Genomic DNA, 17,566 nt, shown 5'->3' on the forward strand with positions numbered 1-17,566 from the left:
AGCACCAATTATTTCGTCGGCGAATTGCCTGGAAGCTTCATTCAGTTGGTGGACTTAACTTACTTGTAAGTAAATGCTGACTCTGATTTTCTTTGCATTGCACTATTTAATCAACTTGTCAATTGAAGCTAGCCTTTCTTCATGTTTTTTGTTCTTATTTTATTCTGTAGTCATGCTCAAGGGAATAGCTTATCTGGAAAAATCCCAAAATTAGTAGCCAGTTGGACGAAACTCGAGACGATGTAAGCCCAATTCTGTGAAAGCAATATTATAATAATTAATAATGATAATTTAATTCAGTTATCAATGTATTTTCTTTTCTTGGAAGGAATCTGTTAGGAAATAATTTTGAAGGCCCCTGGCCAAAGGAAATCTCATCACTGGAAAGTCTCCTTTCCCTGTAAGATTTTTGTTTTGAAGATGAATTTATTTGTAATAGCTAGAATATGAAACTATTATACTAGCATTTTGAATCTTTTGGCTGATAATTCTCCAACTTTATAATCTTATTTATGCCAGAAAATTCAGCAATGTAGTCACAAGAGGAAGAGCATATGATTTTCCCGATCTATTGAATATGAATTCATTGCAAGAATTGTAGGCTTAATATCCTTTGTCTCCTCATGAATTGAATAAGTGTTTCTCAATACTATGTGATACTGACTTGCAAATCTACTACTTATGATGTTTATTCTAGGACATTGAGGAAGTGTTCACTTCGTGGTCCCATTCCGAGATATATCTGGGAGCATAAGAATTTACAGACTCTGTAAGATGATATTCTGCAAATTTTATTCTTACCAATTTATTTTCTCCTTATCTTCGCTGTTTGAGTTTCTTCTTTTCTGTGTGGCAATATGTTGTAGGTGTAGAAGTTGCATCTCGATTATTTAGTGACAAACTACCTTATTTTTTGCACACTCTTTTACCTTTTTAGTATCCATCTCAATTTGTCAGAGCAAATAGATACCTTATAAGGCTTAGGAAAAACATTTTCACCATTTTGAATTTAGGCTAGGGACGAATTTAAGGCATTGATAGTTCTTTATAAGGCGTTGGAAACATTTTCCGCAGAGAATATGCTAATTATATCATGTATAAGATATGACAGATAAAGAACAACAGAGAAGTATGAATAGAAACAAGTGAAATGAATACTACTATAAGTGATGGTCTAATGGAAGTCATTTACCCTATTTTGGTCATTGATATGGAATATTGTATCTAGTTGGATATTGCATATAGGTACATTTATAGGCTAAAGTTTTGTTAGATTTTATCAACCTTAGTTAGAATGGTCTTCTCGAGTAGCTACCACTTATTGTTCAAGTAATTGGGAATTAGGGGTGTGCAAAAATCGAACCGACCGATAAATCGAACCGATAAAATTGTTATTGGTTTATTGTTATTGGGTTATTGGGTTAACGATTTGTTAATGGTTTTATAAAAAAAATTATTGGGTTATTGGTTCGGTTCGATTTTTTCTTATTGGGTTATTGGGTAAACCGATAACCCAATAAAAATATAAATAAATATATATATATGTTTCTCTTAATTCCTCTTTAATTTCTACCAGTTAACAAACCTATTATTTCAATTATAGAAACTCTTAATTTCTCCTAACAATATTTAGTTTAAATTTAAAAATTCTTGTAAATTAATACACATTATGTAGGATTTTTGGTTGCAACTAAGATTCGATTTTTTTTCCTGTTAATTACTACTATTTCTATTTTATGAGTATTTTCTTATCAGTTAAACCGAACCGTTAAGGACTAAAAACCGATAAACCGAAAATTGATAAAAAAATATCTTATTGGTTTGGTTATTGGTTTAGCATATTTAAAAATCGAAAACCGATAAACTGAATAGGTAATATATAAAACCGACCCGAACCGACCAATGGACTCCCCTAATAGGAATATAAAATTCCTCCAATACTTGTTGAATCGCAGTCATGAAAAACATTTCCTTGGAAAAAATGTTTTCCAGATTCAAGATAACAAAATGCTGAAAAACACTTTCTTGAGGAAAACATTTTTCTTTACACCAGACACACTGAAGTGCACATTTTTTATGTCGCTTATAGATAAAGACATGATTGGATAATATCATGTCTCTTTTTATGTGATATAGGGACTTGAGCTTCAATGAACTATCTGGAGAAGTGCCTAAATCCATTAGCACATCTTTAATGTATTTGTGCGTTCTCTCTCTCTCTCTCTCTTTGCATGAGTGCTTGTGTTTCTCAGCATGTATGTGATTTACTTGCTATATATGATGTTACTTACTATATATGATGCGCGTAGAAAGTTCTCTCTCTCTCTCTCTGCATGGGTGCTTGTGTTTCTCAGCATATATGTGATTTACTTGCTATATATGATGTTACTTACTACATATGATGCACATAGAAAGTTATCTCTCTATTCTGTTCAATAATTAATTCTATGTCTCGTCTTTCTTCTTCTAAAGGCCCAACTGAATGAAGCATTCTTTACCGTCCTCAATATATATAGTCCACATTAGACCAAACGCCCCTCAGACTCTCCGACCATAAATATGATGCTACATGTTAATGCATCAAAAGGTGCTCTACAACCTCCAAATTTCCACGTCAGCACTATCTACTGAAAATGTCGTTTGACTTGGTTGAGTGTCTTTATAGGTGAAATAACAATAGTTTAGTGACTTTGTAGGTGAAATGACAATAATTGAGTGACAGTTCTGTTACAAAACAAAGTTGTACAACTTTTGGAGATAATTATATTAGTTAAATGGCTTTGTGAGATAAAAACAGCTAGTCAAGTAATTGTATGAGAAATTAACTTGAATTGAAGCAGTTGCATTTTCCTCCTGTCCTTGCAGTTGAGATGATTGACTCATGCAGTAATCACGTTTCTCCGGTTGAGCTTCATTTTTACTAGCATTAAAGTCTTGTGTTTCTGTGATTTTGTATTATGCAGCATATGCGGAACATGGTACTGCAGATAAATAAGATATTTTACCTTATGAAATAAAGAGAATGAACCTCCTTTTGAATGACAATTTTGAGGCTAATATTTTGGGATACTTTCGGGAATTAGAGTTTTTACCATAACTTTGTACTATCTATTGTACATTCACTTGATACACTGAATTTTTACTCCGTTTGTGGGCACTGGTCTAACTGATCGAACGACGTAAATAATGTTGTCCCATTCGAAGCTTGGTCTAACAGGTGGGATAACTGATTTTCTTGTTTTAACTCTTAAACATTGTCACGTTGCAGCAGATTCCTCAGGGAAAACAAGCTTAATGGATCATTGCCAGGATGGCTAGTGACACTAGCAAAGAGGAAGAATGTAACCTCACATCGATACGTGTAAGTGGAAACATTCATTGAAAGTGTGTTGGTGCCATGCCAATAATGTCAGTAGACGAGGAAAAGACACTTTGAAATTTACTTCAATATCACAAACCCAATACATAGATTCCCTCATAAATTATAAAAGGGGCAACCCACTTCACTAAAGATCCCGCTATGCTCAGGGTCCGAGAAAGGGCCCGACCACAAGGGTATGCAACCTTATCTTGCATTTCCGCCAGAGGCTGTTTCCACGGCTTGAACTTGTGGCGTCTTGGTCACATGGAAATAACTTTATCGGTTACTCCAAAATTCCCTGATAAATTATATTAGTATGAAATTTAATATGCCAAGCAAACATTACATTAGTTACTCAGTGACATTCTTTCATTTGCAGCCAACCAAACATTGCATCAATTATGCAAAAAAATATCTTATGCAGCCATTGACCAACCTTGTATTACTTATATATGTGGAATTTCGTGCAAGAATATCGTTACCTATATGACCAAGCAAAAGCACCCTAAGAGAATAGCCTTAAACTCACAAAGAGACTCATACACATGCTTCTTTACCACTTAATTCAAAAAGGTCCCTGTTTTTCTGAATTTGTAGTCTTCTCCAAGTAAAAGAAAACTGTTTATGGAAGTCAAATATGGTAGATATAACTCTGTCCACCGTTACATATTGCTTGTGTTCTTTGTTATTTGTCTTTCAAGCAACATTGGAAAGAGAGCTTATTTTTGCCATAAATTGTTTTGCAGGGATGTTTCTGAAAACAACTTTACAATTACAACCTCAGTGTCCAATGCTTTATCGAATCAGGACGTGTAAAGTTCACTGCACTACTTATCTACTTTGGATGTTAAATAGTATCTTTCTTTAGCTAGACTTACGACATAGTATATATCATATAGCCTTTTAATTTCAGGAACATCTTTCCAGGTTTCTCAAGTAATTCGTGAGTGTTAAATTCATTTTTGTGTCTTTTCTTTTCGCACTATAGACTAGTGTTGCTGTTCTGATGGTATGTTTATGTAGGTCCACAACAAATCTATGTGACAGTTATTGCAGTCGTATGAAATGTAAGTCATTAAATAGGAGTTTTACCAAGCATAGTATGCATAAGCACAAGTATCTCATATCAGAAGTTCTCTCAATTAAAATGAATGACCGTTCTTACTTCTCTCCTAGATAGTCGATTGTTTATCAATTGCGGTGGCCAGCAGGTTGATGTAGATGGAAACACCTATTCTGCTGATCTGAACCCCAATGGAGCATCAACATTTTTTATCAACAAAACAGGTGGCTGGGGTTATAGTAGCATGGGTGTTTCCAAGAGTACTGATAAGCCAGTACAATTTATAATCCAGGATACATGTAATCTTACTATGACTGCAGCAGTTCTGCTTGAAACAGCGCATGTAGCCCCAATCTCTCTGAAGTACTATGGATTTTGTTTCATTGATGATAACTACACAGTGACACTACATTTTTCTGAGATAAGCTTAAGCAAAAAAACAAGCTCTACCATCAGATCTACACGAGTTTTTGACATTGACATCCAGGTAAAAGTAATAGTGTATTAGGAATGAAAGAAGTCATTTCTAGAAAAATAGTTCCACGAGGTCAATTTATGGTGTTCAGTTGAATATCCAAGAATGAAAAAGTTGTGGTGTTTGATTACTGAAAAGGGCTTCGTTACCAAGGAAAACGACTATTTTCCATCAAAAGATAGAAAATGACTTCCTTCACTTGAGGACGGAAGTCATTTTCCTTAATAGCTTTCTTGAATTTTAACTTCATATTACTTGTTTCAAGTAACACTTAGACATTATTATTAATTTTTTTTACTCAAATTTCGTTTGAACACTCACCAATTTGCTTATATTATCATTAATAATTAAACAATTTCTGGTGTGGCAATTTTCCACGGAGAATAATTTCCTGATAAATGTTTTCCGGTACTTGATTGCTGAGTGAAAAATATTTTTTGAAAATTTTTTTTTTTATATAAAAAGTTGATAGAAATATTAGCAAATTGAAGTGTGGTTTGTTCAAGTTATCAGAGCCAGTAATATATGAAGTTCAAAGGTATCACCTTTGTAGTTCTTTTTTGAAAAACTATCGCTGCAGGGGAAGAATGTAATGAAAAACTACAATATAGAAGAAGCAAAAGAGAATGCTAATGGGGACAAAATCCTGCAATACGATGTTTCTATAGAATCACAGCTTGAAATTCACTTGTACTGGTCTGGTGATGGCTCGACTGACTACCCGCTGAACTATGGTCCTCTCATTTCAGCTATTTCTGTAGTCCCAGGTAGGTTTCATGTATCTGGTGTATTGTCATTCATATTCTTCAGTGTCCTTTCTAAGAAAACACTACTTTGATGGTAGTTCCTAAACCAGCAAAGCAACCTCACAAACTCTCTCCTGCGCTTACGGCTAGGATAGCAGGATCATCGCTGTTTTTTCTTGCTCTACTTTTGTTTTTAATCTGGAAATTGGGTTGTCTTGGTGGCAAAAGATCATCAAAGGAAGGTAAAAGTAATTATATGAGGAGTTTGCTTTGGTTATTATTCAATATAAATTTGCATAACTCACCCAAAAAATTTTTTGGTCTGTTTGCTACCTTTGCAAAATGCATCATATCAAAAGAACTAAAAGCAGCTGAATTGTTCCCCGGAGGAGCTTACACCTTTCGTCAAATAAAAGATGCCACTCAAAACTTCAATGCTGTGAACAAATTGGGGGAAGGAGGTTTTGGACCTGTTTATAAGGTCAGTTGGATTTTAGCATTCTGATTATTCATCATATCGTTCCCCTGGTCCTGGATTGAGCTGCTGCTTATGCAAGCGTATAGGAGTATTAGGTTCATAAAAAAAATAGTTGCGCCGTGGAGACTATAACTGTGATAATTCATCTAAATCTCTGTCACCTCTACACATGTAACATACAAAGAACCCCTTATGATGTGCACGTTTTCGTTCCAATTCTAAAATATGGGGTTGTCTCTCATCTGTACAGGGCTTGCTCCCTGATGGGATTTCAATTGCAGTTAAACAACTATCAGGAAAATCAAAGCAAGGAATACGTGAGTTTGTAAATGAAATCGGCCTAATTTCAGCTCTGCAACATCCAAATCTTGTGAAGTTAATGGGATGTTGTGCAGAAGACAACGAGCTCCTACTTATTTACGAATACATGGAAAATAATTCTCTTGACCATGCATTATTCCGTAAGGACAGCAAGACTCATATGTTTTGACAACAAATGCTGAAGTACTTAATAAAATAATGACATTGCATTTGCAGGTTCGGAGGAACTTAAATCGAGACTAAACTGGTCGACGAGGGTGAAAATTATCCTCGGGATAGCCAAACGTTTAACTTATTTGCACGAAGAGTCCAAATTGAAGATTATCCACAGAGACATTAAGCCCACAAACATACTCCTGGACAAGGATTTGAATGCAAAAATAACTGATTTTGGAGATGCAAAGCTTAATGAAGGGGAACATACTCATGTCATCACACGAATTGCTGGAACAACGTAATTTGATAATCCTGCTAATCTCCTCCACCCTGTTACTTTGAAACTTTTGTTACGGGTGTATATTCTCGTTCTATTTGTTCTCTCATATGAGAGTTCTTTTATAGGGGATATATGGCACCAGAATATGCAATGCGGGGCTACTTAACACCAAAAGCAGATGTTTACAGCTTTGGGTTTGTTGCACTTGAAATTGCGAGTGGGAGAAACAGTGCTAGTTACAGGCCGAGTGATCAGACAGTTTACCTTCTTGATTTGGTAAAGCCTCAAATCAGAAGTTCTGAATTTGATTCATTGATGCACAGGCCTAATAAACAGTTGCCCCGCTGTCATTTTACTTGAATGACTTTGTGAATTTGATCGACATCTACTGGCTTGGTTGCAGGCTTACGTGTTGCATGAGCAGGGTAATTTGATGGATCTAGTTGATCCAAAACTTGGAACAGATTATTCTTGGACAGAAGCATCTAGCAATGATGTGCACTAATCCATCACCAACTCTCAGGCCAACCATGTCTGAGATAGTGAAAGTTATTGAAGGAAAAACTAAAATCAAGACATCTTCAACAGTCCATAGTTCTACAGACGAGATTGCCTTGAATAAGGCCGTGGCTGCACTCTCTCAGCCTTCTCAACCTGAAAGCTATTCTACAGCAGGGCCATCAGAAGCTACTCCCTCCTCTAACAGCAATAATATAACTGACGAAATTTGAATCCAACATCTCCCACTTGTGAATATTTCTGAGACGATTACTGTACTAAGACAATGAAAATGAAGGAGGCAATGATGCTTCAGCGTGAGTTTTCTACTTTGTTGTGATTGTTTTGATTTTTTGAATAAGGAAACTTTTGGTCCGACTTATGGATTTTCATTTTAGTGATCATGTACCATTGTCGATAGTACTCAAGATTGTACCAGATGATTGATTTCTGCTGTACCACTGAATTCGTTGCCTGATAACATTATGCTTTATGCTGTAAGTAGCCTTATTGTTCACTCTTTTTCAATTGACGATATAGTAACACACTGAAACTTGCTTTCCCTACCTTTAACATTTACTATTCATGAAGATGAACTCAATTCTTAAATTAAAAAGATCACTACGCTTTCCCGAAATTGTGTGAACTCTTTTCAGTTTTCATTGCTAATCCATGACAAATAGCTTTGCTTCCTCCAGAAAATTTTAAGAGGGGTAGGCAACCTTTTACCTTCTCTAGCAGAATGTTTAATAATTTCAAAAAAAAAAAATCTAGAAATATATAAATTATACAATGTATACATTAAGATATACAGAAACTATTATATTTAGGCAAATAATATTTGGGCATAATGCTATACTACTACTACTAATAATAATCACATAATTAGCCCTAAAATAATCTGTTACTCTTTCTTTCACAATATTCCTAGACCCCACTTTGTGGGATTACCGGATATGTTGTTGTCTTTTTTTCACAATATTGATCTTATTGCGAATTTAAGTCGATTCAGATGTAGTGGAAAAGTAATCTCTTCCTGTAACATTGGATGAATGAGTGTGTGTTTGACTTTGGCTCAAGCTGAGCATCTCGTTATACTTGTCTCTTAAGCCTTGAAACTTGAGATGATCATCATCATCATAGAATCTTGATTCTAAGTTAAACTCAGGAAGGTCAAGATGATCTTCAAGAATGCTGACTACTGCAGACATGGTTGGCCTAAGTGCTGGAGATGGATTGGTGCATAGCAGAGCTACGTTTATCATCCTAAGAGCCTCGTCCTGTTTGAAATCTGAACCCAATGTTTCATCTACTAGTTCCATCAGTTTTCCTTGCTTTTGTAGAAGAAGGGCCTGAATAAAATGCAAAGATACTAGTTCAAAAATTTGGAACGTAGGAATTGATATCACCTATGATGATTCCTTACCCAATCTAGAAGGCAAACAAATTTCTGATTGGGGCGATATTTCATATTGTTCTTCCCAGCAACAATCTCTAGCGCAACAACTCCAAAGCTGTAGACGTCTGCTTTGTAGGTTAAGTAGCCCCATAGTGCATATTCAGGTGCCATATATCCTCTGCAGAACAGAGTGAGAACGTAAGATTCATGCATGGAGACTACTAGTAGAAGGAGGACATATCAATGTCCAAATCCTGATCAAAGTTTCTAACGTGGCATCAACTTCATGCTTGATATTTCAAAATATCAAGAATGATAGATTGGGATGAAATACAAGTTAAGTTCATAGGAAGAAACTATAAGATTTAGAGAGGATACATAGGCCAATAACCATTTCTGTCATTCAAATTGAAGTAATGCAATCAATACTATAAATATGATTAAGCTTCTGAATGAGCCTTTTTAAAGGCAGCCAGGCCATTATGTGTTCTAGTCCTTGTAACTTCACCACCTTTTTGGTTAAGAATATATAAAATATTTCAAGTTTCCTTTATATAAACTATACAAAATGCAAGAAAGAGAGAATGTAAAGGTTTTAGCAATCTTAAATGTATATATGCTGCATGGATGAGAAACTGAGAATAGCATACAGATCTATATCAATTAGTTTTCATTGCAAAGTTCTGGGGTCGTTGGAGAAAGTTATGACATGTAGAATTAACCCTACCATTCCAAAAGCAATAGATATATTTCTTACTCAAAGAACACAACATATACATGAATAAGATAACTCTTCTGAAAACTCACATGGTTCCAGCAACTCTAGTGCTGATATGCGTTTTATCCTCATCATCAAGTTTGGCCAGACCAAAATCAGAGATCTTTGGGTTTAGTTTCTTGTCGAGAAGTACATTTGTTGCTTTGATGTCCCTATGAACAATTTTTAATGACGATTCTTCGTGTAGGAAAGCTAAGCCTTTTGCTATCCCAATGCTGATATTTTGCCTTGTTGGCCAATCTATTTTGAGCCGATGTTCTTCTGGACCTGCATTTGAATGAGAAATAAGAATCTACACGCATATAGAATTGTATATTGGCTTCTCATTTTGAACTCTTTCATTAATTACAAAAGAGCAGTATTTCTTCTTATTTCATTTAGGTTATTTTCTGTTTGACTTATAAGTTGTGATTGAAAACAAAAAGCAAGGATAGTCAAATACCAAATAAAGCGCGGGCAAGGCTATTGTTCTCCAAGTACTCATACACCATTAGCAGTTGATTCCCTTCAGCGCAACATCCATAGAGTTTGACAAGATTTGGGTGCTGTAAACAAGAGATCATACCTATCTCATTTACAAACTCGCGGTTCCCTTGTTTTGATTTGGATGAAAGCTGTTTAACAGCAATAACTGTACCATCCAGCAGTGTACCCTATTTATTAAAATAAGAAATAAACAGGTCATGGCTATGCATACATAGCATCCATTTCTAGATGTTGTAGAAAAAGAGAAAAAGGATATAGGTAATAGGTTTGTAGTGTCGCTTGCATGGGGTGGAACTATAGTTTTGAAGATGATTTCAATTGAACCCACCTGTTTTATTTATACTGTAGTAATCTGTAAAATTATCTAACAAATATTAAGTTTCAAACTCAGAATTTCAAAGAACTTAGAACCTTGAACCCAAAGTTTAAATCTTGGATTTTCCTCTGTTAGCATGTGTATCAGAATGACTCCATGGAACGAGGCATTGGCAAGTGTAGAGAGAAAGAGTAGAAAGATTGTGAACGATCAAATTGGGACGCACCTTGTAGACAGAGCCAAAACCACCTTCCCCAATTTTATTAGCAGCATCAAAGTTGTTTGTGGCAGCTTTGATTTGTCTGATGGTAAATACACCAGTCAGTAGATCTAGTCCTCTTAATTCTGTACAGTTACAGAAAAAGAAAACATTTAAAAGGGTAACACTTCCATATAATTGGAAATCATGAACTAATATGAAATGCGCATTTCCGTAATGTTTCTTGTTTTCAAAATCCATCATTTTATTTTAATAAGAACTTTTCAGGAAACAATGGAGAACACACTATATCTAAGTTAGTTCAAGCCAATAAAACAAAAAATAGGCTGCTCAGCTTTAGCATCACCTTCTTCCTTTGATATCCTGTTTCTGCTTCTCCTCCAAGCAACAAAGAATATTGTAAAAAGCAGAATTAATGAGGACGCCACTGCTCCAGCAATGATGTGAGCCATCCTTTTGTGATTTGAATGGGGCTTGAAATCTATGATATAGAGAAAGGAAGAGGAAGCGTGTAAAATGAACTTACATTTAATTTTATGCTTTTAATCTTAAAGTGACCGAGGAGAAAGATGAAGACATTTATCCAGGCTCTCCGAGAAAATTTAACAACATCTGGAACATATAATTTTATCATGTAAATGGTCACCAAAGTAATCGAATAAAGTGCACGGTGTGTCTAAGAGAGTTTGTGAAAGAGAAATAAGTGAACCAAAGGGTAATAGTAGTGTTACTAGCTTCAAAAGAGATGGCCGAAATTAAAGGGCCATAGGTTCCTTTTATAGGGACAGCTGTTGTTCCTTTCCCAGCATACTGAAAGCGCACTTCTAAAATTCCATCTTCTACAACTGCCTGGAATGTTCTTGGCAAAGCTTTATCAACTCCTCCAGCATCAGTTCTAATGTCAAAATCTTTGAGCTTCCTTTCACCCTGCATCCAGTTAAATTGTTAGTAAACTGCACCTAAACCTCGACTCAGTACTCAGATTAATGTTTAATTGACCTGAATATAGACATCAAACATCCGTTTTCCGAGACTCTGGAAAGATCGGTTATCTCTTATAACAATCTCTGCAAAGTGCAGTGTCACAGTGTAGTTTCCATTTGCTAAACAACGTCCATAATAAGTTAGAGATAAAGCTGAGAGCCGAGCTGTCGTGTATAGTTCAGAGTCATTTCCCTTAATGGAGGATACATTAGTTGCCTTGTACTCGTTCAATGCTATGGGACGATCCCAGAAGTACCCAGTGTTGCTGGCTCCCCAGCTCTTTTTCCGGTAAAAAAATTTTGCAGCACCTGCGGAATCTTCATCTGCCTCATAGGTGGTGTCCCCTATTGTAACACGCTCTCCACCACAGTTTATGTGCACTGAATACCAATCTGCATATTATTAAAACAAATTATCTAACTTTGCCTCCATGTAACATGACAGACACAATAAGAAATGAAAATGTCAAGTGCTCTCTTTCTCCATTATCAACAAGAATTGCTGTGTTGTATAATATAAGTGAAACTTGTGAAAACAAAATCTTTGATAGAGAGCAAAAATCATAGTATTGTAGAAGGATAAACTTACTCTTTGAACAAGGATTACTCGACAAGCATTTCGCAAGTTCTCTGCATCAAGTTGGAAGGAAGGATCAGAAGGCATGAATCAGTTGATACTTCTCTGTAGAGAAACTATGCAGCTAGTGTCCTATAAGAAAAGTTAAATACTTACGACTTTTTTGTTGAGTTATAGCTTTTGAACAAATTTCTGATAAGAAGGAAGAAATTTAGCTTAGAGATAACAACAGCTGGTGCCCCAATAACAAAAATGAGTGGGAAAAAGACATAAGGTTCAAGGATCATACAGGGTTTCCCGACAAGTAGTTGGCTCAGAGTTCTCGTTGAAGTTGTTGTAAGACAGATCTATGCTGCTGCAAATAAGGTTTCTGATATAATTAGTGTTTTCCCAGGTCTATCAAAGTATGAAAGGAAATAGAACATTTGTGTCTTTAATTGCAAGATTTTCAAATGTTTGTTATAATAATGGCGGAAACAACTTTTGATAATCCAAATTAAATCCAATGTCTTCAGTCTCAATTGGTTCAACATTTTCAGGCTCAATTATGTTGCTCCTTTACTTCTTGGCACAGAGGTCATAAAATTTTGGAGAATAATCTTGTAACTCCTTTTGTTCACAGAATTCCAGTACAGAACCAAGTTGACAAGATTGCTAAGGCAGGTTAACGAAGAAGTACGAGTTACACAGTGGTGCATAACAGAATAAACAAGTGTGTTGCAGAAAAAGCTATATGCCTATAGAATCTTAGGTTGTTGAGATAAAGAGAATCTAGCATTCTCATTGGCATGAATGGTTATAAGCAAAAACATGCTAATCCAAAGTAATAAACTTACTATTTGGAATTTCTACTTCTGATCCAATCGTGAATTGGTCCAGTAAGTCTATTTCTTGTCAGGAACCTTGCAAAGAAAAATCTTTAATTCAACTGATATCAATATGAACAAAAAACATCAAAATAAATGAATCAAGCTCTGAATAACCTATGATATTTCAGAAACTAAAATTTATTTGTTATAAATGTGTGTGAAGACTCAGCACATTTGCATCCAAGTCTCAGGTTTATATTTTATCGTATGTGTTTCAATGGAGGAGAAGAAGTTGGCTTTGTTGAGAATTTATGGCCGTATTATGCCTAGGCAAGCTAAAAGAAGATATTAGAATATGATAAGTTTGTCACTTACAAGATCTCCAGACTGTCCAGGTGCCCCAGATCCGGGATCTGTCCTTCAAGCCTGTTGAAGCTTAGATCTCTGCCGCGAAGAAAAAAATAATCAATCCAGAAACAATACTTTACCAACTTGAGATCTATAGAATAAGAATCTATCTAAGATAAACGTAGTGAAAGAATTTCGGCTAGGTTGAAATGCCCAGTGAGACGGAGCTTAAATGCTAACAAAGCCATGTTTCAATGTCAAGTGAGCCAAAAAAATTCTTTTAATCTCCTGGACTGAACGAAGACGATCAACCCCTGAAAGCATATGCATAGTGGAAACTATGCATAAACCTGTACAATTGAAGGGTCACTAATGTTGGAGTTACTATAGAATTTCTGCATCTTCATTCTTTTTCTTAAGTTTTTTATTTTCTCTTTTCCTCTTGGAAAGAAGTTCTCCTGTATATGATATTCATAAAAGAACTATAAGATTGTTAACATTTAATTAAGACTCAATTTCAATAACCTTCCTTCTATTTCCTAGTCTAAACACTGAGCATTCGCGAGACAATAAAAGAGAAGGCCCGCATATATGGCATGCATGAATCTGTTAAAACAGCTGTGTATGGCAGGGAGAAAGAAAAGGATATCAAATAGAACGAAAACAAATAAGACTGAAGGTAAGCGGCAAACTTACAGAATTTTCAATTGAGGCATATTAGCTATGTAAGGAGGAATCTTCCCAGATATATTGCAGTTCCTCAACATCCTGCAGTCACAAATTAGTTTCAGGAAAAAGAACACATTCAACAAATATGGAAAGTGATGGAACCATTAATGTGTAAAACCAGATAGATTCAAGAGAATTACTTACAATCTAGTTAGGCCTGTCATGTTCTCAAGCGGCGGAAATTCTGAAGCACTTCCAGTCAAGTCACTAATTCTTCTGTAAAGACATCATATTAATATTAAGTCCCAACCAAATAAATGGAACACCATAATAAGAAACTAAAGATAGTGTGCCTAGAAAACAACTCACAATTCGTTCATTCCAGTCAAGACAGAAATGCCTTGAGGTACAGGTCCTTCAAAGCCGGAAGCTTGAATCTCTCTGTTAACCAAGCATGAAGTCTGTTATAAATCAATTTAACTAGAAAACAGTAGCTTTTACGCATCAAATGGTGTGAAAATGCTCACAATTTCCGAAGGTTTTTCAAACTCTCAAAGCTAGGAAGTTTTCCAGTGAAGCTGTTACCGCTCAGCCTACTGCATTAATGCCAAAAGGTAAAGAAGGAGTATTTAGACAAAAAGGAAAGCAGTAGGACCAAGAGGACATTATATCGAGAGTATATTCAGAGGTACTCACAGTTCTGTCAATTTTGTGAGTTTACTGACTTCCTCGGGCAACTTGCCTGTGAGATTATTAAAACTAAGAGTGCTGCACAAAGCAAAAGGCAGCTAACTTGTCATATTCTAAAAGCATACATTTCATCCTAAGTTACACGGATTCTTCACTTTCGATGCTGCACCCCTATCGGGTTCTCCAAAATACACTACTTTTGGAGAATCCGACACGCACCCGTTGACATTTTTGAAGAGTCCGAGCAACATAGATTCATCTAAATGAGGCTAGTTAGGAAGGCCTTACAGATTCTGCAGATTAACCATGTTTCCAAGTTCTTTTGGAACAGTTCCATTAAACATGTTATTTTCCAAACTCCTGAAAGTTTTGCAGTGCAGCTCCATAATTGTTAGAATAAAGACTATTTATCTTTAGGAGTATTGTGAAATCCAAGAGAACATACATATAAAGTAGTGTAGTCATGTTTCCCAAGTATTTTGGAATTGGCCCGGAGAGTTGATTCACCATAACCGACCTGAAAATCATCAATTATCGGAAAGTTTAAATTAAAGGAACCTTTTTATGTAACGTGTATAGTGTTAAGCGCAATTCAGGTGCAGCTCACATAAATTCCAGTTTGATTGATGCCCATTCGCGGGGAATAGTACCGCTCAAATAGTTGCGAGAGATATCACTGCAGGAAAGATGTTGATAATATATTTCGGCGAAGGATAATCATAATGATTATTGATGAAAAATTGTAAGGAAAACTCTTAGTCAGTTAAACAGTACATTGTCTTGAGATAAGGTAACTTCACCAGGGAGGAAGGGAGAACACCTGCAAGATCTTGTCCTTTGAGCAATCTGTTCACATTACAAAGAAGAGTTATCAATACTATAAAAAAGATATTAAAGAAGCATATTTTCTTTACTTTATCCATATCTGAAGCAATGGTTGTTTTTCAGTTCAAAATTTTCATATTCACATGTGGTAATCAAACTAGGTCCAGAAGAATTGACTTAATCAAACATACTGATTAACCATAAAAATAAAGTTATTATTTTTTTATTAGGAAACAGATCTCAACCAAATAGGTCTTAATTTCTTTCTTTATAGACAAAGAGAAAGTCAGCTAGCTTTATGCTTTTGAGGAGTTCATCTTGCCAATTTTAACCAAGACATGTAGAAACCATATCCAACGACTGATACCGAATGGTTTCAATATTCTCATCAGTATGGAACCTCATTCTTTTATTGCAGTGATATGCTCTTATTAGTCACTAAACAATGTTTTGACATAGAGGAAAGAACGTATGTCTGTGTTATGTGACATAAAATAGTTATATGACTTTACTGCTATTGCGGATAAATAAAGTTCATTTTCGCGGCATTCTTTTTCTTTTTACCTTGGGAGATCATTTTATAGTGCTTAGGGGTATAAAAGCAGGTGCCTGTGCTACCCATTCCAGGTGTTCAATGTTTCCTTGATATGTTTTTTTTGTATTAAAAGTTGATAATAATGTAGTATAATTTTTGGTTATGGCAATTGATTTGGAATAAGAGCTTTTATTTTCACCGCTTCCTAGGAGCTCCCACCATTTTTGCTGCCTTGGGCTTACCATCCAAGCAACCTTCTTGTCGGAATAAGAGTTTGGATTCTCCTAATGGTGGAAATATATTTTTTGGGAAGAAAAGAATATTTTAAGAAATTGAAGGTGATTTAGAAAGCATTTTCCTAGTACCAAAAACAACCATAATAAAGAAACTCGGAGCAAATAACATAGCTAAAGGAAGAAGGCTTACATGATTTGTACATGACAGAAACCATCAGGGGTAGAGCAATTGCAGGTTACATTGTTGACATACAGTGGCATACTGTCAATTTTTGGTGTAGTCCAATTTGTGTTGCCATCACAAGGATTCAGATCAAAATCCCAGTCACTTTTCCCCAACTGCTCTGCTATTTCTCTCAGAGCACTCTCTGGAAAACCATAAAAGTTAGTATACAGTTTTAAATAAAACTTATCACATAGAAACTTTAATGGAAAAGGTAGCAAAAAAAAACTCATAATCTATGGAATTTTTAGGTGAAGATTCAAAATCTATATGCCCAGAATGAGAATGAACCGCCAACGTTTGTGTTGGAGTAGTGAGTACTCCTTTTATCCTTAACAATACGTCTTGGGTTCGAGCGCCTTTGGCAGGACGCACTTTATCCCCATAGTGGAACTTCCCGACGCAAATCTAAATGGTTCCAATGTGGGTACCTGACACTGGCCGGAAAAAACAAAAGAAAAGGAAAAGAGAAAGAAAGAGAGATTACTTTCTCGTTGAGGAAGAAGGCGACTGTAACTTTGTGCTTCAATGATTTCTGCTTGGGAGCAGAGGATTAAGCTGAAGATGATGAGCAGAAAAGAGCAAATACTGAAATCATGTAATGCTGACATTTTGTTTAATGCTCCAACATGCAAAACTTGTAATAGTGAATATACAGAACGGAGAGTTACTAAATGTCTAGATGATTTTTCATAGAGGAAAGTGATAGGTAGATACCACTGGCCATCATAAATGATAGTATACAAATATATACATGTCTTTATTGGACAATAAAATTTTCGAGATCAAAAAATAAATAATTAAGACAAGAAAATATTGTAACAATCAATTTATTATGAGTTTTTTTATTCGCCTTTTCAAATATAAATTCAAAGGTTTCGAGCTTGATCTTGAATTTGAACTTGATTTCTTGATTTGAGGGACTTGTGCTTGAATTCAAGGGTTTTTGAGCTTGTTCTTAAATATTGCGGTCTTGATCTTAAAATTCTTGAATATTACGGTTTTGATCTTGAATGCTTGATTTGTGCTTGAATTCAAGGACAGTCTTGATCTTGAATGCTTGACTTGTGCTTGAATTCAAGGACAGTCTTAAT

General features: G+C 35.4%; 1 protein-coding gene and 1 pseudogene across 4 annotated transcripts; one reads left to right on the plus strand and one right to left on the minus strand.

Moving 5' to 3' along the window:
• LOC107858090 lies at window positions 1–7,879 on the plus strand (annotated as a pseudogene).
• A 254-nt stretch (window positions 7,880–8,133) lies between these two features.
• Window positions 8,134–17,196, minus strand: LOC107859215 (probable LRR receptor-like serine/threonine-protein kinase At1g07650). Of its 4 annotated transcripts, none has more exons than XM_016704143.2 (24): window positions 16,960–17,196; window positions 16,440–16,617; window positions 15,428–15,499; window positions 15,261–15,329; window positions 15,099–15,170; window positions 14,942–15,013; window positions 14,660–14,731; window positions 14,491–14,559; window positions 14,333–14,404; window positions 14,168–14,239; window positions 13,991–14,062; window positions 13,322–13,390; window positions 12,974–13,039; window positions 12,427–12,492; window positions 12,294–12,329; window positions 12,150–12,190; window positions 11,577–11,953; window positions 11,309–11,504; window positions 10,924–11,058; window positions 10,584–10,702; window positions 9,998–10,208; window positions 9,585–9,822; window positions 8,805–8,955; window positions 8,134–8,730 (listed from the first exon to the last, which is right to left on the minus strand). In XM_016704143.2, exons 1-24 carry the CDS (start codon window positions 17,081–17,083, stop codon window positions 8,377–8,379), a joined length of 3,003 nt encoding a protein of 1,000 aa, XP_016559629.1. In that variant the 5' UTR covers window positions 17,084–17,196; the 3' UTR covers window positions 8,134–8,376. The 4 variants fall into 4 exon arrangements, with proteins under 4 accessions (XP_016559629.1, XP_016559630.1, XP_016559631.1 ...); XM_016704144.2 differs by having other exon boundaries at window positions 12,427–12,489; window positions 16,960–17,188; XM_016704145.2 differs by lacking the exons at window positions 15,428–15,499; window positions 16,440–16,617; window positions 16,960–17,196 and having other exon boundaries at window positions 14,660–14,705.
• Between the last annotated feature and the right edge of the window lie 370 nt (window positions 17,197–17,566).

The sequence above is a fragment of the Capsicum annuum genome, chromosome 2 (assembly GCF_002878395.1).
Source record: "Capsicum annuum cultivar UCD-10X-F1 chromosome 2, UCD10Xv1.1, whole genome shotgun sequence".
Taxonomy (NCBI): domain Eukaryota; kingdom Viridiplantae; phylum Streptophyta; class Magnoliopsida; order Solanales; family Solanaceae; genus Capsicum; species Capsicum annuum.